The sequence below is a fragment of the Lissotriton helveticus genome, chromosome 1_1 (genome assembly GCF_964261635.1).
Source record: "Lissotriton helveticus chromosome 1_1, aLisHel1.1, whole genome shotgun sequence".
NCBI lineage: Eukaryota > Metazoa > Chordata > Amphibia > Caudata > Salamandridae > Lissotriton > Lissotriton helveticus.
In genome coordinates, this window is record NC_136057.1 from 475,672,681 (window position 1) to 475,699,074 (window position 26,394).

Below are 26,394 nucleotides of genomic sequence, written 5' to 3' on the forward strand. Positions count from 1 at the left end.
TATTAATTAATTTCGATTTTAAAATTCCAATTTTTGAATTTTTTTTTTTTCACCCACTCATAAAATATTCACACATAGTGGTCCATTATGATGACGGGCGGACTTAGTCCGCCCGCCATCACATCGGGACCCGGGACGGGGTCCCGATCTGGGTATTAGGATGTGCCCGCCACACAGGCGGGCGCATCCTGTATGGTTGCAATTGCGGCGGGCGGAGCAGAAATCTCCGCCCGCTGCTATGTGAAAAGTGCACATTTTGCTTTTCAAAGTGCAACATGACAGGCACCGCGCGGTGCCTGCCATGTTGCACTTTGAAATGCGGGGGGGGTACCCCCCCCATAGGTACCCCCCATGTGCAACCCCCAAGCCACGAACTCCCAGGGGGCCCGCAACGGGCCCCCGCAGGGAGTCTCCGCATGCCTTTCCGTGGCGGCATTGCCGCCACGGAAATGCATAGTGAAAAGCACATTGTAATATAGCGGGCGGTGTCTACAAGACACCGCCACCATGTTACAGGTTTTCCGCCCCGGCCGCTAGGCGACCGGGGCGGAAAACAGGCGGGCGGTGTTTCGCACCGCCACGGTCACCACCGCCATCCTAATATGGCGGAGGGGAATTGTGCTGATGGTGTCGGGCGGATTTCCTCCGCCAGGCTGGCGGTAGCCAACGCCAGCCTGGCGGTGGAAATCCGCCCGACATCATAATGGACCCCATAGTATTTAATATAAAAAAAATTAATATATTAATTAATTTCGAGTTTCAATTTTCTAAATTCGATTTTTAAAATGTATTTCATTACAATTGTAAATTTACAAATAAAATTTGAAAACACAATTTTTAAATTACTACCCACCCTTATCCCCTAGATAACCAATAACCCGCTCCTAAAACATTCACACATTTAATTTAATATAACATTTTTAAATATATTAATTAATTTCGATTTTAAAATTTCAATTTTCGAAATGTAAATTTTTTTTCACCCACTCATAAAATATTCACACATAGTATTTAATATAAAAAATGTTAATATGTTAATTAATTTCGAGTTTCAATTTTCTCAATTCGATTTTTAAAATGTATTTCATTACAATTGTAAATTTACAAATAAAATTTGAAAACACAATTTTTAAATTACTACCCACCCTTATCCCCTAGATAACCAATAACCCACTCCTAAAACATTCACACATTTTATTTAATATAAAAATGTTAAATATATTAATTAATTTAGATTTGAAAATTTCAATTTTCGAAATGTAAATTTTTTTTCACCCACTCATAAAATATTCACACATAGTATTTAATATAAAAAAATTAATATATTAATTAATTACGACTTTCAATTTTAAAAATTCTATTTTTAAATTTTTTTTCATTACTCCTAAAACATTCACACATTTTATTGAATATAAAAAATATTAAATATATTATTAATTTCAATTTTCAAATTTCAAATTTCGAAATTTAAATTTATTTTCATTACATTTGTAAATTTAAAAAACAATTTTAACACACAATTTTTAAATTACTACCCACCCTTATCCCCTATAAAACCAATAACCCGCTCCTAAAATATTTACTAAAAATGATTTAAAAATATTACAAATTTACATTTATTACTCACATAAAAACATTAAAATTCAAAAAAGAATTAACAGAACTATTAAAAAATATACAAAATATACCACTAAAAATATAATATCGATATTATTTACATCGATATTTATATCAACTATATTAACTACAACGATATTTAAATATGTCGATATTTCTGCTATTCTAAAAAACAATATTTACAACATCGAAATTTAATTCGTCGATATTTGACAAAGTCGATATTCTCACCTCGATATTTCTGCTTGTCGATATTTCCACGTCGATATTCCTGCTGTATACCAATCTGCCTACATCAACCATGAACTGAACTTCCACCAATCCCCTAGAGACCTGCGCTCCTATTCACTGACCCTCGTACATAGCCCCTGCATCCATCACAGCCACAGCCGTGGGCACTCCTTCTCCTACATCATTGCCAACCTTTCCCTCCAGCTCCGTACAGCCCCGTCAGTGGCAGGCTTCAGAAAGAGACTCAATACCTGGCTCTTCAACTGAAACACAGCACCCAAATACCCCTAGGCTTGACAGTGTTGCACTCTACAAATGCTGATTGATAGATTGAAAAAGATTCTGGCCTGTGACTCTTACCCTCTTCTTTACATCATTTTTTAATATGTGTTTTTGTAGTTGAGACGTGGAAGGAGAGGGTAGGAATAAAGGGAGTTGGGACTGTTGTTTGGACTTTAGTTTTTTGTTAGCCATTTTTGACATTGTTGGGGACGGGTAGATTTGTTTGGGGGAGGGGTGGGAGAGTTGTGGGTGGAAGGGATGGTTTTTATATTGTTAAAAACGGAAATAAATATTTATTTTACTTTATTTATGCCTCTAATCTTTTTTGGGGGTGTTTTACATTGCACTGCTGCCTTTTAGCACAGACTGTTTTTAAAATCTGCTTAAAATAGTATATAACAATTATTTATGCTGTACCCTTGTCCTACAAATCTCTTGACTCTGCAGTATGCAACTATATTGACCACTGCGGGGGATTGCCATTGCCTATATTACCTACTACAAAGCTCCATAATTCTCTTACCCGAATAGATGAAGCGAGGGCTGTTATCTTTCCCACTCATCATACTGCATGAATTCTTAAGGTGCCATCTTATGGTGGTGGTAGTAGAAGGCTAGCGCACTAACAGTGAAGGAATCAGAAGCGAGGTCCCACTCCCACCTACGAGAACTCCAACTGTAGGATTAGTCGGAGGATTATTCATCACAGGCAACTAAATTAAAAAAAAAAAACTCAGTTAGTGGGTTATATATTATAGCATAGCTTCAGAAAGAATTGAGACCAGCCTACTACACAATTAAGAATACCTGATTGTGAAAATATAACAAGAAATAGCAATAGTAACTTCCTCTGAACAATAGTAAGCTAGTATTTTAATTAAAACTAAAGTTTAAAAAATGCTCGATTCGTGAAGTGAACTCAAAGTCTGGAGTGAACAAGGTTAAGAGTTTACGCAACCCAATGCCTGAATGATGATTCTAACGAATTATGTTCTTCTATATATAGATCACTTTTTCTGCATGGATGAGTAAATGGGGCTAGTGTGGGCTATTGTTTAGGTAATAACACTGAAGATCCTGCACTGAATTGGTGTTGCTTTCACCATGTCTACTCCACCAAATGTGTGATCAAATTTTTTTTTTTAAACATCTTTATTCACAATTTTCCAACCATTGTTTCCCACCTCCAACCACTGCCCCCTGCCACCCAGATCAGACAGAACAAAAACGAAAATACATTTCATGCGAAAATGCTACTTATAGTAACGGTAAACAAATGACAGCATACAATGTATATCTATGTTACGGATTTTTCCTCTTACTTTTACTCTTTATATATTTTCTCCCTTTTCATTAATTTTGCTGCTGGCACCATTCTAGGAAGGGAGACCAGATCTCCAAACCAATTTTCCTACGCCTCCTACCCTTCCGTCTGTATATGGAAGTCTCAATATTTGAGATGGCCAGGAATCTAGCCAGCCATTGGTTGTAGGAGGGGGCTATGGAGTCTAGCCATGCAGAGGCAATACATAGTCTGAACACTGCCATTGCTATAAATATAAGTTTGTGGCCCACCTGGGTTTATTGGGATCAGCGGCTCCAAGTAGGATTATATCGCGAGTGAGGAATACCGGAGTTTTTACCACTGTTGTTAAGAATTTCTCAACTACCTTTTTAAGGAGATTTAGACCTATACAGGTCGAGAAGATATGGATGGCGTCAGCACAATGTAAGCCACATCTAGGACACTGTGTGCTCGTTCCACTCGTCAATTTAACCATTCTATCCGGTGTGTAATATAGTCCAAAACACGTTTTATAAAATTGCGCTTGCAATTTGGTGGACATGAGAATTGTGTGTGATAAAGAAAAGGTGTAGTTAAATTGAGCATCTGTAATCCCCACTTTCTCTTGCCATTTCAGTGACGCTTTAGTCATATCATCTGGAAGGTAATCTATTATTTGTGCATAGATCCCTCCAATCTTGTCTTTCTTTCCCCCCTTTTCGTGAATCAAGGTCTCTACTAGTGCATTGCTTCCAAGGTCCCCCCGTCCCCCCGCTTTATGTATCAGAAAATCTCTCATTTGCAAGTTTTAAAAAAAATCTTGCCAGGCTAAACCAAATTTATTTTTTACCGCTTCCAAGGACAGGAACCCAGCAGGAGAGATTGGACACCCAATTTGAATAACCCCTGCCTCCAACCATCTATTCATGTAGTTATCCCTAAATATTTCCGGAAGGCTTGGATTATTACCTAAGGGAGTGTAGAAGGACCATCTTACTAGACAAATTAGTTTTTTAACCAATTTACAAACTTTAAAGCTGTTAAGGAAGGTTTAGAACTTTTCTTTCTTGTGGTAGCTTTCGGATTGATGCTTCCAAAGGTACCCTCTGTTTCCATACCCGATGAGTAATTGAAAGATAGAAGGCATGCGGTGCCGTGTTTCCTCGGGTTCTCAAGTGTTCTGTAGCAATTCGCTGCTATATAGTAGTACTGTTGCCCAATAATATGTTTTCAGGTTTGGGAGGGAGAGTCCTCCTCTATCCTTAGGTAATGTAAGAAATGTTGCTGCCCGCCTGGGTTGTGAATAGGCCCAAACAATATTTAAAAAGATTTGTTCTAGAGTTTTAAGCCAAGCCGGTGACAATTCTAAGCAAATTGTCCTAAACAAATATAAGATTTTAGGAAAGAAAATCATTTTAATAACATTAGATCTTCCAATAAGAGAAAGATGTTGGTTATCTAATCGTTGCAAATCCTTTTTCATAATTGGTATCAGGGGTTTCAGATTTATATCAACCAATTCTGCGTTAATATTAATTCCCAGATAGGTAGCTTGATCAGTAACTCTGGGATCCCCCAATGTGCATTTTTTGTTTAGGACAATCTGCGTTTTCCCCTGGTTAAGGGCATACCCAGATACTAGACCAAACAGGCACGCCACTTCCTCAATGACTCTCATGGCATTTTTTGGTTCATTTGTTACAATTGCTATGTCATCTGCATAAGCCAATGCTTTTGTGACAAAATTTCGAGAGATTCCATTTCATTCTAGGGTCAATATAAATGGCAAAAAGCAGCGGTGAACAAGGGCAACCTTGCTGAGTTCCCCGTGAGATGTTCAATTCCTTAGTTAGGTTACCGTTTACCATAACTGAAGCCCTAGGGTTCATATACAATTTTTTGGTTGCTTGAATAAAACCATCCCCGTATACCTAGCTTTGCCATAGTGGCCCAAAGGAAAAGCCAGGAGACCCTATCAAACGCTTTCTCAGCGTCAAGCAATACTAATGCCATAGGGTCTCCTGACACTTCCGTGGAGTCAAAAAGTGCTATCACACATTGAATATGATTAACGGTTGATCTACAGGGAATAAATCTGTGTTGACACGGTGTTACCACTTTGTGTATGATTGGTACAAGTTTATTTGCCAGTATTTTAGAATACATTTTTGAGTCTGAGTTTATACGTGTGATAGGACGGTAAGAGCCAAGTTGTTTTGGAGGTTTCCCTTTTTTAGGGAAGATCACAAATTTTGCTCGGGTCCATGATTCAGGAGGTGTTAGTCCCTCGAAAATGTGAAGAATAAGATTAAATAGGGTATCTTTAATCTGATCACGAAAGACCAAATAGTATTCAGAAGGGATTCCATCTAGTCCCGTTGCTTTCCCCTTTGGAAGGTTTCTAATGGTAGATAAAAGATCATCTAATGTTGGGGGATGTTCTAAAGCATTTGCGTCTTCGATGTCAAATTTTCCAAGGGTGACGCTTTCCAGATATTCATCAAGGTTTGCTAGACCGCCTTGAGTTTCTGAGTACAGATCTTGATAAAAGTTCTGGAAAGCATGTGTTATCTGTGCTGGATCAATTAAGCGATTTCCCTGAGGATCGATAATTTCCCGGATTAGGTTGGAGTTTATCTGTTGCCTGGTACGCAGAGCTAAATGGTGTCCTATTTGTTCGCTCACTTCATAGATTGCGTCTTTTTGGGAGTACATTTTTCTAACTGCCTTATCGGTAAAGAATCCTGTAATCTTTGCTTTCTCAGTTGCCACTTGGCTCTTCAACTTCTCTATATTACCAATCCTTCCTGGTGTATGTCCCATTGTCTCCCTCACCAGTCCCTCCTCTGCCTTCCTTAGACTATCTTGCATCCGATCCATTTCTAGTTTTGCCAATTTGTTGAACCTTAGGGAGTATTGCAGTGTCTCCCCATGTATCCCTGCTTTCATTGCATCCATACCATTCCCTCTGAGGCTGTCCCCAGGTTATCATTTAGGAAATTCGGGATCCATTCCTTCATATGATTGCAATACTCTTTATCGAGAAGTAAAGATTTTTCAAAAGTCCAAGGTGTTGGGGTATGTCTCTCGTTGGCATATTCTAAAGTGCATATTAGGGGGTTGTGATCTGACAAGATTCGCAGAAGTTTCTCTATTTTACATTTAGTTTTAATAATAATAATAATAATAATAGGGGGTCTTGTAAAGTGCTTGGTGACGCACAACGACGTGTCCCCGCGCTATGATGCGAGCGCTAGCAGGATAGGTACTAAGGTGGAAACCCACTACCGGGCATATAGAAATGTTTTTAGCTTGGCTCTGAAAATGGGCTCTGAGGGTTCCAGGCGCAACGCCACAGGAAGTTTCTTCCAGCTAGATGCAGCCAGATACCTGAAAGATCTGCCGCCCATCCTTGCTTTGGACACCTTAGGAATGGACAGGCGTCCCGAGCCAGAGGATCTGAGGGAACGAGAAGGCTTGTATTGTGTCAGGAGACCCTGTAGGGGAAGAGGTGCCCTGCCGTTGACAATCCGATGACAGGTGCATAGTGCTTTAAATTCCACCCTGCTTCTCACCGGAAGCCAGTGCAGGGCCTGGAGCGCGGCTTTAGAAGCTGATCTTCTGGGCAGTCTGAGAACCAACCGGGCTGCGGCATTTTGTAAAACCTGCAGGCGGCTCAGATTCTTCTCGAGAGTCCCCAGGTAGAGCAGGTTGCCATAGTCCATCTTGGACGTGACTAGTGCATGCACTAGTATTTGGCGGGCTTTGATAGGAAGGAGCTCCAGAACCTTCCTGAGGGTCTTGAGGATCCCGAAACAGGTACCAACTACCCGATTGACCTGGGGTCTGAAAGTTAGGTTGGAATCGAACCACACACCTAGGTTCCTCGCCTCCTGGCAGGGGATTGGTGCTGGTCCCAATGTAAAAAAGTAATCTAGCCTCATATGGGTTTGGGGTGGATTTGAGAAAAAGTAAAACCTGGATCGGAGGGGTTAGTTGATCAATTTATGGTGTAAATTTAAGTCACACCTCAATAAATCACAAAGCCTGGGGGAAGAAGGATAGAGGTTTGGTGATTGGATGGGAAAGGGGATTTGGAGAAAGGTGTGATCAAGACAAACACTACACAAAGACAACATTCATCTGGGCGATGAGAAGCCAACCATCATCACTCTCTTGTGGAAAAAAATGAAGAAATGAGTATGACAAAATTAAATTAAATGCATTTCAAACTGTCTGCCCAGAGACCCAAGTTAATATATAATTATTTAAATAAATTCTGTCATCTAGGTTTGAAAAATAGTAAATAAAATTATGGAGGAGTGACGCGAACCCATCCAATTCTAAAAAATTATTCTTTAAAGAAAGATGATATGGTATTGCCAAATTGGGCAGTGCATTTGCATTCTTCTTGGATTGTATGTCAATCTCGGTTGCTTGGCTGAAGTAGTCCGGTAAGGTAAGCATGAGTGTTATTGCCTTTTGTGCAGGAGAAGAGAAGGTCTGCAGATTGTAAAACATAAAGGACATGGTAGTGTCAAGTAGAAGGACAGAAGTAAAACTTCATGAGGAGTGCACCAAGAAAACGCAGAGGCAGAGAAAGATGGGAATGCCCGAAACAATGTGGGCAGAGCCCCACGTTCCAGAACACGGCAATTTAACCACACTTGCATGAACAACACATCTGTCTTACCCATGCATATGTGTGGTCAAGTTAGATAGCACTCCAGTGTTCAGGGTGGGTGGGGAAGTGTCAGAACAAGAAGCTTTGGACATGGAACAGGTAAGTGGGGCTGGCGCCGGGTTTAGGGGGGTTATTAATTAGGGGTGAAGGTCACTTTTAGGGGTCAGGGTACTTTTGGAAAGGGAACAGGTTTTTAGGGCTCAGAGTGGAGGGAGGGGTTCAGGGTAGTTTTAAGGACTGGGTTTTGGGGGAGTTCTTATGATTGTGGGTGGTTTTAGAGCTCAGGACTGTGGGGATCGGGGTACTTTTTTAATTTGGAGGCTGGGTTTTAGGCCTCAGGGCAGTGGAAGAAATTGAGGTAGTTTTGGAAACGGGATATTTTTAGGGCTCAGGGCAGGGGCAGGAGTACGTTTAAGGAAAGCGAGGAGGGGCGGGTAGAATATGGTAAGAGGCATGGTTTTACGCCTCAGTGGAGGGGAAGGGGTAGTTTTAAGAGCAGGTTTAGGCCTCCGGGTAGGGGGCAAGGTAGGGAGGTTCGAATTTTAGGGCTTAGCGTGGGGGGACAGGGACAGAGTAGTGGCAAACCTTAATCATGCACACCCCCTTACCATGCATGCCTTTACAACAGAAATGCGTGGTAAAGGCATGCGTGGAAAAGGAATGCGTGGTTAAGATGCATTGGTGATTCAGGCTTCGTGGTAGAAGCACGCGTGGTTCAGACATGCTTGTCTCTGTCATACAACCAGAGTAAGAGCATAGTCTTTGCAATCATTCATTTTATGACTCATGTGCGATCAATTAAATGAGAGCAATTACAATAACCAACAATCACAGACAAGTGGCTGCATGTACCGGGCTGATCAAACTTTCATGATCATCATTATAACATTTAGGCTAGTGTGTGCATAATGTGATGATGTGACATAATTACACTTCTCTCTTTAGTTACCTACAACAACATTCCCCCACCCAACCACATAGTTTCAAATTTGAGCCAGCCAGAACACACACTCAGCAGAGTTGCATTTCCCAAATCAAGTAATCGGCGCACCTCTCGCCAGTCCACAGATTTGAGTAGGCCTCTTAGAGTCATCACCCTGTTGGTTTCCCTGAAGTTGATTACTTCCTACTTTTGGCAGTTGTTGAGGTGGTCATGCCCTGAGTCCTTCCATCATCCTCCTGACTCCTGTAATGAATATGTACAACACCGTTCTGACTACCGACCCAAATAGAGACATCGATCTGTAGTGCAATGCTGTTGATGAACAACAAGAGAATTATTAAAGGGAGTTTCTGGTGCCTGATATGCCTGGAACTTTTACATTCTGAAATTTAAAGGGGATTTTTTTTCTTCTTTTTCTGTGTTCTGTTGCAGTATTTCTGTCATTAGCACTCTATTAAGATTATTTTTCTGCAACTTTAGCCATTCTATCGTCACTAATTCAAATAAAACCTGTTTCAAGGTTTTTGTTGTTTGCCCTCTCTTCAGTTTTTCATTTTCCATTATTTATCTTTTTTAACTGCAACATGGATTCCAAGTCATTCAAATAAGCCGAAGCGAGCTGTTTAACCGCCACCTACGAAATCTAAGCCTATAGACTCACCCTGAGGCCTAAACCTGCCCTTAAAACTACCCTTTCCCCTCCCCTGAGGCGTAAAACCATGCCTCTTACATATACTCCCCTCCCCTCCTAACTGACTAAATCTTTTGAGGAAAATCAAGCTATTCATATGAATACAGACATCATATGCTCAGACATTACAAATATTCAGAGACACATTGCATCCCTATCTATGAAAGTAGCAGATAATGATATTAAAATCCATTATAACACCAACACCATTGCAAATGTGACTTTCTCTTGTTCCTCGGGTTGCTTCTCTTCAAAAGACCCTACTGCATTTTGAATACAGAATTAGGCAGTATAATGTATGCATTTTTAATATCCCACAGGGAGCAGAGGGACATAGCTGTCGTCTTTTCTTAGAAAATCTGCTGCCAAAGCTTCTAAATATCACATTTCCAGAGTGGTTTAAAATTGATAAAGCTTATAGAAAGCTAAACCATGAAGAAGCAGATTTAAAATTTTGAGAATTCAACATCTCCTTCTGATCAGTAAGGCTGCGCGGGAGAACCCATCTCTCTTGATAGAAGGAAATAAAGCCTTTATCCATCAGGACTTTGCCAAAAAGAAAGCCCAAATATGACGCCAATTTTCGGATCTGCGGTGAGAAGCTGTATATAAATATTGCCTCTTCTACCCTTCTGTTATGTGGATTTGGACGAATTATGTTTCCAAGTCTCTCTTCACCTTCAGATCTGATACGATTTTTGAACCAACATGATCCCATTCTCATGGACTCTCAACCTTCCGGCTCTACTGACTAAAGTTTATTCCCATTCATAGTTGACATTATTTTGTTTTTGTAGCAGGTGCAGCCAGGGTGACTTCTCTTGCTTTGTACCTCCATATCTACTGTTTTTTTATATGAGGACTTGGTGGTTGACCTCTTTATATGTTGTATGTCATGTTTTGTCTTTTTTATTTGGGCTACTTTCCTTTCCTTTTCTACCAGATTTTCGGTCTTTCCAGAACATTCTATGGCTCCGCCAGAGAAGTTGGTTGTTGTTTCTTTAAATTGTAAGGTTTGAGGTGTCCTGTTAAATGATCTAAAATTTTAGAGTATTTAGAAAAGTTTAATGCAGATGTTTTTTTTTTTTACAAGAAATGCTCATAGATGATACAATGTTACATTCCATGTCTAAGGAATGGGTAGGGGATACAGTTTCATCTCCTGCTGCAAAACGCAAAAATGGTGTAGATATACTTTTCACCAGCAACATCCATATACAACTATTGACTCACCATCATGACTCAGATGGTAGGTATGTCTATGCTCAAGTTAAAGTTGATAAACATATCCTTACCTTTGTTAATATATATGCCCTTACATTAGATGATCCTTCTTTTTGGACATACGTTACTACTGAAACACTAAAATTAGATAACGCTCCCGTTGTTATGGGTGGTGATTTTAATCTAATTAGAGATCCTTTGTTGGACTGTTCCTCTACATTTAAATTTTGGCCTAATACATTCTTTTTTCTTCTGAAATAATTTGTCTCTACTACTAAGCTAGTTGATTTCTGGAGATTAGCACATCCTACTTGTAGGAAGGTGGATATCTGACTATGGTTACCCCCAACTTTTTATCTAGTGTTTAGCTGGTTTTTTACTTAGTTGGTCTGGGATCCTGCTATTCAGGGCACTAGGCTATCTGCTCTCTTTATAAAATGGACTCCATGTACCTTAGGTACATACCTGATTGGAAATGGGTCACCTTTGTGAGTCCCTGTATAGTGTCCCATAGGTACCCAGGGCATAGGTGCACCCAAGGCCTACCAGGGGCTGCAGCATATCTTATGCCACCCCTGGCTGGCCAACCAGACTGACACAACTGGCTGATCACTCAGCTGGGGCAAGGTTGTGTAATCACCCCTTGCTTAGGTATAGTATTCCTATACCTACCCTTATATATAGACACATATATACCTATAAGTCACTCCTATGGCAGGCCTTAACAATCCTGAAGGCAGAGTGCTTGGTTTTATGTGAGATGAGACTCTAGCATGAGCTGAGCCTGTCTGCAGCTTTCGGACTCGTTTGGTTTCTACTCTCCACCATAAGTGTGTGACATAAGCGTTAGAGGAATGCGTTGAAGGCAGGGTTAGAATGTTGAGTTCTGACGTACACGCAGCAGAATTAAGACGTGCAAAACTACTCTCCTTGTGTGGCGTGGTTATTGGTAACTGGGCTGTAGGATGCTACACTTTCTCCATTTGTCTCTGGTTTTAGGTCTTTCTCTTCCTCTTTCTTTCTTCCTTTGGTGCTTTTCTCTCTTTTGCTCTGGGTCAAAATCCAATAAGGAAAAATAAGTGCTGGTGCCCAAAAATGAGTGCTGATGAGCTCCATTGGCAAGCATTGAATCAAATTAAGCACTGCTGGTGGTCCTCCATTCGGGGAGTAGAGGGAATAGCCTCCATTACAAAGCAGCTTTGCGGGTCAACGATAAATGACACCCTAAGACTGGACTTAGGTGTTAGGATTTTTTATTAATCAGACCATCCTACTGTGCATCTTTCAAAGTATGAAAGCTGATTAGGCAAAGAGCTCCTTAAATTTTCTATGTCATCAAAGTATGCAGGTAGTCAAGAACAAACTTTGATTAAAAGAAATGTAGCACAACTACATATCTGCTGTCATGCATGTATTACTGGCTGTTGATGTAATTTTTATTTGCCAAAACTAATACAAAAATCTATTCAGATAGATCTTGGAATTCTGTGAAAAGTGTATTGCTATGAAAGTAATTTTCAAGATCAATAAATAAATTAGAGGGTAGTTGTATGCATATGATTTTGCATTATCTACCCGTACGTTGGAAAGAAAAGGTGATCTAAAATTATTTCCAAAAGATTTCTATTACCCAGTTCCTCTATATGCTATGAAAATTAAAATTGTTTTTGTTGTATCCGGCACCAACACCTCCGATGCACAAAGGTGCAATGATGTCAACACTGTTGATTGATATCATTCTTTTAAAACTCTTTGTAGGAAACTCAAGATTGCAACATTTTAATAAACATCGACTGAGCATAGCCACAAATAAGATACCATATTTACTTTTAAGAGTTCAAATACCCAATTACATTAAAAAAATGCTCCACCTGTAGTGGTGCTGCAGTGGCTCAAAAAGCCTGCCCACCAGCCAAACACCAGATCCAGCAGAGAGCTGGGAAATACTCTGTGGGCCCAAATAAATGTGCATGGTCCTCTTGAGGATACACTGAAGGTGCAGAGGTCCGATGATAAATAATTAATATAATCCTATAAATACAATAGGACTCTCTCAAAAAAGATTTTGACCTCAAGGCTTTTGGAAAAATATGTACTTCTTTATAGCTGGACTTTGTGTAAGAAGTTTGTTAGCACTTGTCGCTTGTTATTGTACTTTACTACACTTTTGATTAGGGCCTGACATAGAAACTACAGGTTCATCACATTATAGACTTGCCTTAGAACCAGGGTTTCTCCTATGTTACTGGCACAGTCGCACTGTAATGGGGAGTTTTCCTCGCCTTTACTGCGTTTATGGATGAATAAAATAAGATAAACTTTTTTGCCAATTCTATAACCAGGGCTCTCTAGAATTTCAGGTCATATAATGACTGTGTGGCATGTACATTTTTTTTTTAGAGATCTTCTTATTGAACATTTCACAAATCAAAACAAGGTACAACATAAGGCATTAGAAGCATCACATTGTGTTCTCAATGTCACCATTGTTGCAATAATACAGTAGTAAGAGACATTATGGCAGGGTAAACACAGTGCAATGAGCACCGACCAGACACACCAGTTTGAATGAGGAGGCGCTTCGATTGTAATGACAACTGATATGTCACCCAGAAAGTAGTACCTAAGTTATAAGGAAACAGCAAGACAGAAAAGGTCAGATAAAGGCATCCTGAGACCACCTGAGTGTGTGGGTGGCCTGGGGTTGTGTAGTGGGATAGAATCCAGCGGTCAGTGGGGGAGATGGGGAAGCTCATGGAGGGTGCAAGGGTTATATGGAGGCATCGCTACTGTGACCACCCTATGTTGTAGCACTTATCTTAGGTAAAAAATTGATACGCTGTGAGCTTGGGAGGTGTAAAGCATGAGTGCTCCGGGCTGGTAAAGTGATCAAGCAGGGGTTGCCAGATGCCTCAGATTTAGTGTTAGTATGCACTATTTTGTGGGACAGAAACTCCATGGCCATGACATGCCACATGCACATGAACTGCTGGGCTATGGGGGGGCAAGAGGGCTTTTTCCAATGAAGCGCTATGAGCTGCTTGGCGGCTCCTAACATATAGCTTACAAGGCACCTGTCAGTGTAAGTCATCACCCCTAACTCTAAAGAGCTGTGTTGTAGGAAGATGGGAGAGGGAAGCCTAGTGTGCTTTTAGTGTGGCCAAGGACTTCATTTCATTAAGTTGTTATGAGGGATCATGACCACCATATGTAGGAGAAGCCCTGGATGGCTATGCCACATCACCAGCAAAGGCCAGAGGTAGCAGGGTAAATTGCACGAAGACGGGTTGGCGTGTAGTGCCATCAGGTCATCAGTTTGTATGATGTCTCATGCTATGGTATGCATCTATAGGTTTTGGGATGTCCCTCCAGAGTGGCTCCCATTTCTTCTGGGGGATGCCCTCAGTAGTGTCGAAATGCCACTGAATTTGATATGGGTGCCTCTTGACCTGCGCTCAATGTTGGAGCACCTGGAACCCTCATAGGCTCTGACCAGTGCCTCAAATGGGGTATATTGCCATGTAGCTCTATGGACATTGGAGGGGTGAAGCACCCAGTAACATAATTGGAAGTATTGTAAATGTGCCATTTTGAGGACCTGAACTTCAATTTTGAATTGTTTAAATGTCTAGATGGTCTCGCCATCAAACAAGTAACGTAAAGTGTGGCATTCATCCTCCCCAGTTGAGATATGAGTGTGCCCCCAGGGCAGGCGTAAAGTCTGGGTTACAAGCGAGAGTTTGGAGATGAGAATGTGGTCTGTCCCCTTGTAGTTCCTACCTTGTCCCATGTCTCCAGGACAGTCTTGGTGGGGGTGGCAATGTGAGTGATGTGTAGTCTAGAGTGCTTGCTGAGCCAGGCAAGATCCCCCAGGGGTCACCAGACCACAGCTGATCCATGTGAAATCAATGTTTCCCTCTTTCGCGGGCTACCCATTCCTAAATATAATGTAGGTGTGCCACCCAATAGTGTTCAAGAAGGTCCCTGGGCAGCATCAACACAGTTTTGGAGAACCAGGGACATTTACTTCCCCAACTGAAAGTGCTAATATCCTGCTGCAAATGCAGTATGTCATCCTATGGGATGGGATGGGATGTGATTGGAATAGGGAGAGAATCTTTGGTAGAACTGTCATTTTGACTGCATTAAGTCGACCCAACCAAGACACAGTTAGGTATTGTGAGATTCAGGGTGTAGGATTTGATCATGCTGACCTTAAAGTCAGAGATGCGTTTAAAGGCTGTAAGGACATGTGCCACTAGGGGAGGGAAGTAGTAGGTTGGGCGAGGGTAATCATGAGATCATCCATGAAGAAATTACATTTGTAAGGGGATCCTCCACATGACATGCCCGTGATAAATTAGATGAATACTACCTGATCTGTGTTAGTGAGACAAGGTAGATTCTGCTATAGCCTTTTTGCCAGAACCTTTCGGACTCGTTTGGTTTCTACTCTCCACCATAAGTGTGTGACATAAGCGTTAGAGGAATGCGTTGAAGGCAGGGTTAGAATGTTGAGTTCTGACGTACACGCAGCAGAATTAAGACGTGCAAAACTACTCTCCTTGTGTGGCGTGATTATTGGTAACTGGGCTGTAGGATGCTACACTTTCTCCATTTGTCTCTGGTTTTAGGTCTTTCTCTTCCTCTTTCTTTCTTCCTTTGGTGCTTTTCTCTCTTTTGCTCTGGGTCAAAATCCAATAAGGAAAAATAAGTGCTGGTGCCCAAAAATGAGTGCTGATGAGCTCCATTGGCAAGCATTGAATCAAATTAAGCACTGCTGGTGGTCCTCCATTCGGGGAGTAGAGGGAATAGCCTCCATTACAAAGCAGCTTTGCGGGTCAACGATAAATGACACCCTAAGACTGGACTTAGGTGTTAGGATTTTTTATTAATCAGACCATCCTACTGTGCATCTTTCAAAGTATGAAAGCTGATTAGGCAAAGAGCTCCTTAAATTTTCTATGTCATCAAAGTATGCAGGTAGTCAAGAACAAACTTTGATTAAAAGAAATGTAGCACAACTACATATCTGCTGTCATGCATGTATTACTGGCTGTTGATGTAATTTTTATTTGCCAAAACTAATACAAAAATCTATTCAGATAGATCTTGGAATTCTGTGAAAAGTGTATTGCTATGAAAGTAATTTTCAAGATCAATAAATAAATTAGAGGGTAGTTGTATGCATATGATTTTGCATTATCTACCCGTACGTTGGAAAGAAAAGGTGATCTAAAATTATTTCCAAAAGATTTCTATTACCCAGTTCCTCTATATGCTATGAAAATTAAAATTGTTTTTGTTGTATCCGGCACCAACACCTCCGATGCACAAAGGTGCAATGATGTCAACACTGTTGATTGATATCATTCTTTTAAAACTCTTTGTAGGAAACTCAAGATTGCAACATTTTAATAAACATCGACTGAGCATAGCCACAAATAAGATACCATATTTACTTTTAAGAGTTCAAATACCCAATTACATTAAAAAAATGCTCCACCTGTAGTGGTGCTGCAGTGGCTCAAAAAGCCTGCCCACCAGCCAAACACCAGATCCAGCAGAGAGCTGGGAAATACTCTGTGGGCCCAAATAAATGTGCATGGTCCTCTTGAGGATACACTGAAGGTGCAGAGGTCCGATGATAAATAATTAATATAATCCTATAAATACAATAGGACTCTCTCAAAAAAGATTTTGACCTCAAGGCTTTTGGAAAAATATGTACTTCTTTATAGCTGGACTTTGTGTAAGAAGTTTGTTAGCACTTGTCGCTTGTTATTGTACTTTACTACACTTTTGATTAGGGCCTGACATAGAAACTACAGGTTCATCACATTATAGACTTGCCTTAGAACCAGGGTTTCTCCTATGTTACTGGCACAGTCGCACTGTAATGGGGAGTTTTCCTCGCCTTTACTGCGTTTATGGATGAATAAAATAAGATAAACTTTTTTGCCAATTCTATAACCAGGGCTCTCTAGAATTTCAGGTCATATAATGACTGTGTGGCATGTACATTTTTTTTTAGAGATCTTCTTATTGAAAATTTCACAAATCAAAACAAGGTACAACATAAGGCATTAGAAGCATCACATTGTGTTCTCAATGTCACCATTGTTGCAATAATACAGTAGTAAGAGACATTATGGCAGGGTAAACACAGTGCAATGAGCACCGACCAGACACACCAGTTTGAATGAGGAGGCGCTTCGATTGCAATGACAACTGATATGTCACCCAGAAAGTAGTACCTAAGTTATAAGGAAACAGAAAGACAGAAAAGGTCAGATAAAGGCATCCTGAGACCACCTGAGTGTGTGGGTGGCCTGGGGTTGTGTAGTGGGATAGAATCCAGCGGTCAGTGGGGGAGATGGGGAAGCTCATGGAGGGTGCAAGGGTTATATGGAGGCATCGCTACTGTGACCACCCTATGTTGTAGCACTTATCTTAGGTAAAAAATTGATACGCTGTGAGCTTGGGAGGTGTAAAGCATGAGTGCTCCGGGCTGGTAAAGTAATCAAGCAGGGGTTGCCAGATGCCTCAGATTTAGTGTTAGTATGCACTATTTTGTGGGACAGAAACTCCATGGCCATGACATGCCACATGCACATGAACTGCTGGGCTATGGGGGGGCAAGAGGGCTTTTTCCAATGAAGCGCTATGAGCTGCTTGGCGGCTCCTAACATATAGCTTACAAGGCACCTGTCAGTGTAAGTCATCACCCCTAACTCTAAAGAGCTGTGTTGTAGGAAGATGGGAGAGGGAAGCCTAGTGTGCTTTTAGTGTGGCCAAGGACTTCATTTCATTAAGTTGTTATGAGGGAGCATGACCACCATATGTAGGAGAAGCCCTGGATGGCCATGCCACATCACCAGCAAAAGCCAGAGGTAGCAGGGTAAATTGCACGAAGACAGGTTGGCGTGTAGTGCCATCAGGTCATCAGTTTGTATGATGTCTCATGCTATGGTATGCATCTATAGGTTTTGGGATGTCCCTCCAGAGTGGCTCCCATTTCTTCTGGGGGATGCCCTCAGTAGTGTCAAAATGCCACTGAATTTGATATGGGTGCCTCTTGACCTGCGCTCAATGTTGGAGCACCTGGAACCCTCATAGGCTCTGACCAGTGCCTCAAATGGGGTATATTGCCATGTAGCTCTATGGACATTGGAGGGGTGAAGCACCCAGTAACATAATTGGAAGTATTGTAAATGTGCCATTTTGAGGACCTGAACTTCAATTTTGAATTGTTTAAATGTCTTGATGGTCTCGCCATCAAACAAGTAACGTAAAGTGTGGCATTCATCCTCCCCAGTTGAGATATGAGTGTGCCCCCAGGGCAGGCGTAAAGTCTGGGTTACAAGCGAGAGTTTGGAGATGAGAATGTGGTCTGTCCCCTTGTAGTTCCTACCTTGTCCCATGTCTCCAGGACAGTCTTGGTGGGGGTGGCAATGTGAGTGATGTGTAGTCTAGAGTGCTTGCTGAGCCAGGCAAGATCCCCCAGGGGTCACCAGACCACAGCTGATCCATGTGAAATCAATGTTTCCCTCTTTCGCGGGCTACCCATTCCTAAATATAATGTAGGTGTGCCACCCAATAGTGTTCAAGAAGGTCCCTGGGCAGCATCAACACAGTTTTGGAGAACCAGGGACATTTACTTCCCCAACTGAAAGTGCTAATATCCTGCTGCAAATGCAGTATGTCATCCTATGGGATGGGATGGGATGTGATTGGAATAGGGAGAGAATCTTTGGTAGAACTGTCATTTTGACTGCATTAAGTCGACCCAACCAAGACACAGTTAGGTATTGTGAGATTCAGGGTGTAGGATTTGATCATGCTGACCTTAAAGTCAGAGATGCGTTTAAAGGCTGTAAGGACATGTGCCACTAGGGGAGGGAAGTAGTAGGTTGGGCGAGGGTAATCATGAGATCATCCATGAAGAAATTACATTTGTAAGGGGATCCTCCACATGACATGCCCGTGATAAATTAGATGAATACTACCTGATCTGTGTTAGTGAGACAAGGTAGATTCTGCTATAGCCTTTTTGCCAGAACCTTGGTGAAGAGCTTAGTGTCTGAGTTCAAAAGAGCGACCGGACGGTAAGAAGTGCACATGGTGGGGTGCTTGCCTGACTTGGGTATAAGGGCTATCTCAGCTGCTGCCATCGTAGGGGTAAGACCCATAGCCAATGTGAGTGAATTGAATAATTTCAAAAGGTGATCTTGAAGGGAGGGCAAGAATGCCTATAGAAGGAGACCCAAGTCCATCTGTATCAGGTGTCTTGCCGAAAAGGAGCTCTTGGTGAACCTGCTGTAACTCAGCATGGGTGACAGGAGCTTCCAGGAGTTCAGTGTGCTCTGGCCCTAGTGTGTCCCATGTACAGGTACTAAGGTTAGAATCTATGAGATCTCAGGGAGTGTCCTACCGGTGTAGAAAGCCTGGTAATAGCTATGGCACATCTTCTGTTCACTTGCTTGGTAACAGCCCATGTCGAGTCCCCCATTCTGATCTTAGCTATGTGAGATTGCGCCAGCTGCTGTCCCCCGCAGCAAAGCCAATTGCTATGTGTTGCATTAGGGGGCGGACTGATCGAGGCCCTCAGTATTCTTGATCTCACTAGTCTATCCCGTCACTACCAGTCGGACCTCTCTCACATGTGTGATAGTAAGGGATGTCATGACCCTCCCTGGTGTTGGCTTTGAAGCCATCCCAGAGCACGTGTGCTAAGTTTTCTGGGAGGTCATTTAGTTCGAAGTTGTCTGTGATCCCTTTTTCAATCTCCACCACATCAACTGAGTCCGAGAGCAGGTGCAAGGGGAAGCACCAACGCTGCCAGGCCCTTCCTGGGCCCCCACTGCAGGTCCATGTTAGTTCCCCTTGAGCATGGTCAGATATAAAGATGTCTGAGATGATCACGGATTCCAGGAGCAGGGAGTGAGTGAGAAAAAGGTACTCTGTGCAGGAGTATTAGGTATGGGCATGCAAGTAAAAGGAATACTCACACGTGTCAGGGTGCCTGTAGTGCCATCTACCAACCCCAAATCTGTGAGGCCCTGTTTAAGTGCAGCTTACATTGCTTCATTCTCCTTGAAGGAAGACCTACTACGATTGAGCTAAGGGTCCCATACCAATTAAAGTCACCTCCCACCACTAAGTCCCCCTTCTCGCACAGGAGCTGCTCTCAAAGGAGATTTTTACAGTAGACATCTTGCACCTGGTTAGGGGCATAAACATTGAGGCGTGTAAGCAGGAGGCATAGACTGTCTACTTACCTTTAGAAAAGCCATTAAGACCTTCCTCTTTCCGTTAGCCTAATCCCTGTTTTTTCTCTGGCGTCCCCTCTGTCTGTGGTTTATGCTTCCTTACCTGTAGCTGTAAGCACCGGGACACCCCTTCGCTGGGGCAGCTGAGCGCTATATAAGCTCTTTTAACATAACATAACAGGCCCTACTTGTCTCGCACCATGCTCAGTACCTTAGTGCAAAAGCCCACTTTAAATGTAAATTGATACTTGTATAGCGCACTACTCACCCGCAAGGGACTTTGCATATGGTTTCCACCCCCGCTGTTTTAATAGAGGCCTGCGCCTAGAAAAATATGGGGTATTTCGGGTGGGCCATGCGGTGGGGTCCTCCCGTAGAATATGAGTCTCTTAAAGGAAGATGACATCGGGATCTTTCAAGAGGAGGTAGTGCCAGATTTGTTATCATTTATTCGGCGAGTTCAGGTCCCGGGCATTAAGAGAGAGCAGATTAGTGTATTGGGTGTAGGCCCAAGCGGCGGGGGGGGGGGGGGAGTGACAGTGTCTGCTGTGATGTAAGACATTCACTGGAGGATGTCACAGAGCACAAACCCCAGGTGGCCCAGCCAGGAAATTCTCTCTACTCTCTTGAGGCCCATGTGCTGGAGTGTGGCCAGGAGGGCTGGTGCGAGGGGGTGTCAGGAAAATGGTGGCATGGAGGTAGGTTACTGGGAATGGGCTGCAGAAGGCAGAGGAATGTGGAGTGATCTCCCCCTGGGGCATTTATGACCTGGAATAGACGAAAAGCACATAAAAAACACCTGACGATAGGTCAATGGGCCCTAACAGCTCCATTCAAGTCCAGAGACATGTGGCGTGGAAGTGTGCCAGTCCCAGCAGAGATGCCACTCTCCTGAAGGTTGATTCAAGGGGGTTTGTGAGTCAGAGGGTCTCACCCGTCCAGTGGGTGAGGTCACATTCCAGACACTAATCTACAGTTCAGTGTGTCATCAAGTCTTTCTTGCCTCCCAGACCCCTGTCACTGGCAGAGGATATGGTCTAACCCCCCATTGGAGCAGGAGTACAGCAAGCTGGTGCTCAGATGCCATGCAGTCAAGAGAGCAGCCAAGGAGAACGATCATTGTAGAGTCAACAGGGAGAGGCATTAAGAGTGAGCTCTGTGTCGGTCCCTGAGAGAAAGGCTGCTTTCCCCATGGCCTACTGAAAGGCTAAGGCCAGGATAGGCTTAATGACAAGGTCGAGGGACGAGTGTAATTTCATTTGCAAAGTCGCTACCGCTTACTTCGCTGAAAATTATGACATATGAAGGAGTATCAAAGTTGCAAGGAGCTCAGAGCAGAAGAGGCAAGGGAAGGGCCCCTTTCCATGTTCCAGAGCAGAGGTGCTAGATGACATCGCTCTTAGTTTCCTGGGAGGCTCCATCTTTGCGGTGCTTATCCAGATGGCGAGTCCGCACCATGGACCAGATGGGTTGCAGTGTCTCCCACTTGGGTGACCCAGGCGGGGTCAAGGGTCTAGGCTGCGGGTCAGTTGGGAACCCTTGGAGCTGCTGTGCTCCTGACAAGGAGAAGATCATGGTAATTAGGTGTCCCACTGATAACGAATGTTGAGTTTTCTAAGTTTGTCAGCAATTGGCCAGAAGTCCCTTCACCAATGCGATGGGGGAGAGGTCCTGGAATAGTTTGATAGTATGCACATAGAAGACTAGGTCGGCCTTTCTCCATGACACATTCAGGATAGCTTCCTTGTCCATGAAAAAATGGAGCTGCATCAAAATGTACAGGATGGAGTCAGGTCACCCTGGGGGGGGGGTGCCACTCAGTGTGCCCTGTCAAGTATCGGGGCGGGGGTGTCATCATCTCCACATATTGTCTGCAAGAGTTCCTCTGTGAAGGCCACCATATCACTGCCCTCTGCTCCTCTAGGCACCCCCGGATGCGAATGCGGTTCCTTTGATGTCTATTCTCAAGGTCCTCCTGCTTTGCTTGGTGTTCGATGTGTTTCTCTTCCAGTGTTGTCATCCTGCGCCAGAGCATTTCTTGGTCATCCAATCGGGCATCCACAGTATGTTCTAGGGCATCCACAGGGCCTCCAATCTCGTGAACATCACACCGAATGGCTTGGATGCAGGATGTACCATCTTTTCTCCTGGAGCTAATGTCAGAGCAGATTTACTGCAAGAAGCGTTTCACATAGTCTTGAATTCTGGGCACCGATACATTGCCACCCGCCGACAGAGGAGGATTTCACATCTACGTTTCCACTGAGATAGCTTTATTTCAAAGCAAGGTGACTGGATTATTCTTGGTAGAGACAATTGGTGTGTCCTTGGCAGACTTGTTGTGAGGCATGGTGGTTGCCAAAGTGATGAGCAAGAGTGGTAGCAGTGGTGTATCTTCGGATTCATGCCCAGGGTCCCCAGGGGTGGACTACTCTACAATTTGGGGGCACCTGGTAATCTCCGGCTGGTGCAACAGGGGCCCCTCCTCAGTAATGAATGGGATTGGTCCCTGAAGGAACGTGAATCTCACAGAGCAATTATAGAGACCATCAGGTGGAGGACAGCGTGCCTTCCAGGGCAATCCCCAACCCCCAATCACTCCTCAGAGGCACTAGGAAGACCAAGCAAGTGGGGCCGCAGTTGAGGCAGGGGCCAAGGGGGCCCATCCGATTTGAGTGCACAGTCAGCAGAGGTCCTCCAAAATCCCAAACTTCTCCGCCACCCCAGAAGAAGTTGTGTCACATGTTCTCAGCACCCAGTAGCAGCGGATGAGCGAGTTTTAAAGGGAGAGGGGACCCTCATGTCCCATACACCCTCTACAGGCACTGCGTTTCCTCCCCCTGCTCTGCACATGCAACTCCCCCAGTCTCTGAGCTCCTGGGCCTAAAGATTCAGGGGGCCAAGAGATATCACTTTCCCCTTGCCCCATATGTAGCTGCAGCCAGGGGAGCCCAGGCCTGCCAGTTTGTGGGCCGCAGGAAGTCTCTGCTGCCCTTGCGTTCCCACAGGGGGTGTCAAGGCCCCTCACCAGCATGCAAGCCCCTCCCCACCATGTGTCAGGGCTCAGTCACTGACCAATGTACTTGGATGCCCCAAGCAGAAGGGCTTTTAGATGACCATCGTCCCCCACCTCCTGCCTGATCCTTCCAGCTCAAAACACACACCGGCGTCCCCAAGCTGGTCTGCTGAATGGATGCAGACTAGGTCTCCCAGGATAGTCTGCTGTGATCCCTTGTAGCTGATTACGTCCCCAATCTGTAAGGCTGGCCTGGTCCTGATGACCTGCCCTGCTCCATCTTCTGTTGAGTCATTTGGGGCACCCTCTACACAGGGCGGTGGGCCTCGTGGTGCGGTTCACGTCACTGCAGTTTGCCAGGCCCCAGGACTTTTCCCAGCCTAACTGGCAAATGACAATTCCTCCCAGAGGCACAACACAGCAGTCTCTTGCTGGATCGGATGACGGGGGCCTGCCTCTGCCCTCCAAGCCCCCTCTTTCCATTCCCACATCAGGAATATGGACCAGAGAGGCTCACCAATGGCACTACCAAGTTGGCAAGCTTGCAGGGTATGGGCCAATGTTGGCGGTTGCGACTAACTGTCAGTGTAGCTGCGGTGACAGGTCTCGGTGCAGGGCCACTATGCAGCTATGGACACCATTGCAGGGTGGATATGGGCTCGGTGACCTGTCCAGCACCGTCGTCACGCTGGTCGTTTGCAGCTCCCGGGCTCCAGATGGCGGGTCCCGACCCTCGAGTCAGGTGGCTTGTAGAGCGCTGTTGTCAGGGTTGCTGTCACAGAGATTGATACCCCCGCTCCCCCACTGTGCAGGAGAGGTGTGCAAGCTTTAGGCCGTTTGAGCGTAGCCCTGGTGCTGAGATGGCACTGGAATGCTGGCGGGGGTTTCGAGCCAAGACAAGATATGTCTTACTCCATGCTCCCATAGCATTGGTATTTTAGAAGTGTCTGATTTTGTTAAAGAAACAATGTTTCTTTCCAGATTATTTGCCATGCAGGTTTTGGATCCTAATGAGATTTTGAATATACAATATTTTAACTAAGATTCTCGCTGTTAAATTTTCACAGAATTTTAATAAAGTTGTACAATATGCCCTTAAAGCCGATTCAGAGTGCTGATGTTTTGTCTAAAACATTGAATTTCAGAATTTCTGTAGTTCCAATGAATGCTGTCTTTTAGGTGATTTGACAATGCAAAGTATACAGAACAGTTTACAAGTAATCTATATATTCTTGTCTGCATTTTAATACATCATTTTGCTGCAAGAAATCAATAAATGTGTTTTATTTCTTGAAACTTCTTTCCCAGATCCCAGTGACCCAACAATCATGCTCAAACAGGATTTTCCAGGCTACTGTCATTGCTCTGATAGCTGTCATGACACTCTGGTAAGACAAATAAGATGTAGTTCTAACAGAAATATTGTTCCTATTATGAGGAAGATACAGAGATGGAGCTTAACAAAGCACAGAGGGCACAGATGTGTATTTTCCACCTACTTTTGTATTGTTCGGGCCTTACTTTCTCTGTTATTCATTCAATCCTAAAATCACTCAAACAATTCATGAAAGTTTTCACAGAACACATCTTGGCCACAACACACCTTTACCAGGCTTGTAATGTGATAAGTGGCTTCTATACCAGGCAGCACTGCATTCCAAGCACTGCTACTAGGCACAGAGTCTCCAATTACCCACCAGCAATAGAGATACCTGAAAGCACATTTTTAGAGCAGCCAGAATACCTTTATCTTAAACTGGGGATGATGTATCATGCATCTGCTGTAGTGGGATGGGCAAGTGGAAGTTTTAGTCTGTATGCAAATCGCTGCAGCTAATTGCCTGGTGAATTCAGATTTTACAGGATGTGCTCTGTTGGGCAAACAGAGAAAATTGCAGCAAAAAGCTGCAGGTGTCCTGCAGTGGGCGGTGTCCTGCAGTGGGCCATAAGACTATATGAAATTACCAAACCACCTTAGCTACAAAGGAGAGTCTGAGATTGGGGCCCAGAGCAATCTTGTTTGGTTGGACGGTAGCAAACCGAAGTTGCTGTAATAATCTAGTCTTTCAGCAATTCTGTAACAAAAACAATATGTTGATGTGCTCGCACAATCAGTAGACTGTTGGTCAGCCTTTTCTTTGCTGGATTCAAAATGAATTTAAAATAAAACAATACCAAAACAGCAAAAATTAAATTAGTAGAACTGGGGATATTAAAGTTTAAAGTTTACAGTGAGAAATAGCACTGAGGATATCTGGTCGCACCGGACCAGGACAAAGTCACAAGTTCAGGCTGACCATGATGGAGCATGGGCCCTCTACAGGAGCTCAGTTAGGCCCGCTGAAGAGAGTACCTTAAATCCTGGTTGCCAAGGATTGTTGGATCCACATTGAAGATGCGTCGCGCAGCTCATGCGATGCATTAATTCCACGATGCGTCAAGCCTGTGGTGTGAGATTCTGTTGCATTGACGTTGAGGATCCCATTGACTGGACTTGCAATGTGAAGTCTGGTGTTGGGTAAGTGGTGCGCAGCTGAGATGATGCATCGATTCCGATAAGCGGTAAAGCTGTTATGTGGAATTTTGCTGACTATGCTGTAGCTGTGGTTGACGAGAAATGAGGGAACCGTGCCAGGGAAAGCATTGTGCAGTGGTGGTTCTGTATGAGATGCGTTGGCCCCAAGATGTGCATTCCGGCAGCGATGTGAGTCTTTAGCGATGGATCCAATCTTCACAGCAGCGGTGATGCGTCGCTTCTGCTCTGAGATGCGCCGCTCAGCGGAGGAGGGAGATGCATTGGTTCTGCTTGGGAATGCACCACTCAGCAGAGAAGATGCTTCAATTCCGCTGGCAAGAACTTAAGGCCACCTCAAGGGTCCAGGACTGGGGTGGCACCACTTGGAAGATTAGACTCACAGATGGCTGATTACAGGTGCAGGTGGTTGAAAGCCGGTTATGCTTTAGATCAGGAGGCCAGCCAACTAGCCCATGAACTTACTCTGGGGTCTGGTTTCAAGAGACGCACTTCCAGTCCTTCTCACCCAGGCAAGACAGAAGAAGGCAGCAGATCAGCACAGCATTGCAGGAGTTCAACAGAGTGTAGTCCAGCAGAGTGGCAGTCCGTCAGCAGCACTGCAATCCTTTTTCGA

At 43.7% G+C, this 26,394-nt stretch overlaps 1 protein-coding gene across 1 annotated transcript in view; it reads left to right on the top strand.

The window, feature by feature from the left end:
- MYRFL (myelin regulatory factor like) overlaps positions 1–26,394 on the top strand; it is an 874,676-nt gene that overhangs the window by 642,593 nt on the left and 205,689 nt on the right. Inside the window, exon 16 of the mRNA XM_078673905.1 lies at positions 24,554–24,633. Within this exon, the coding sequence (XP_078530031.1) occupies positions 24,554–24,633 (80 nt within the window). The remainder of the gene's footprint in view (positions 1–24,553; positions 24,634–26,394) is intronic.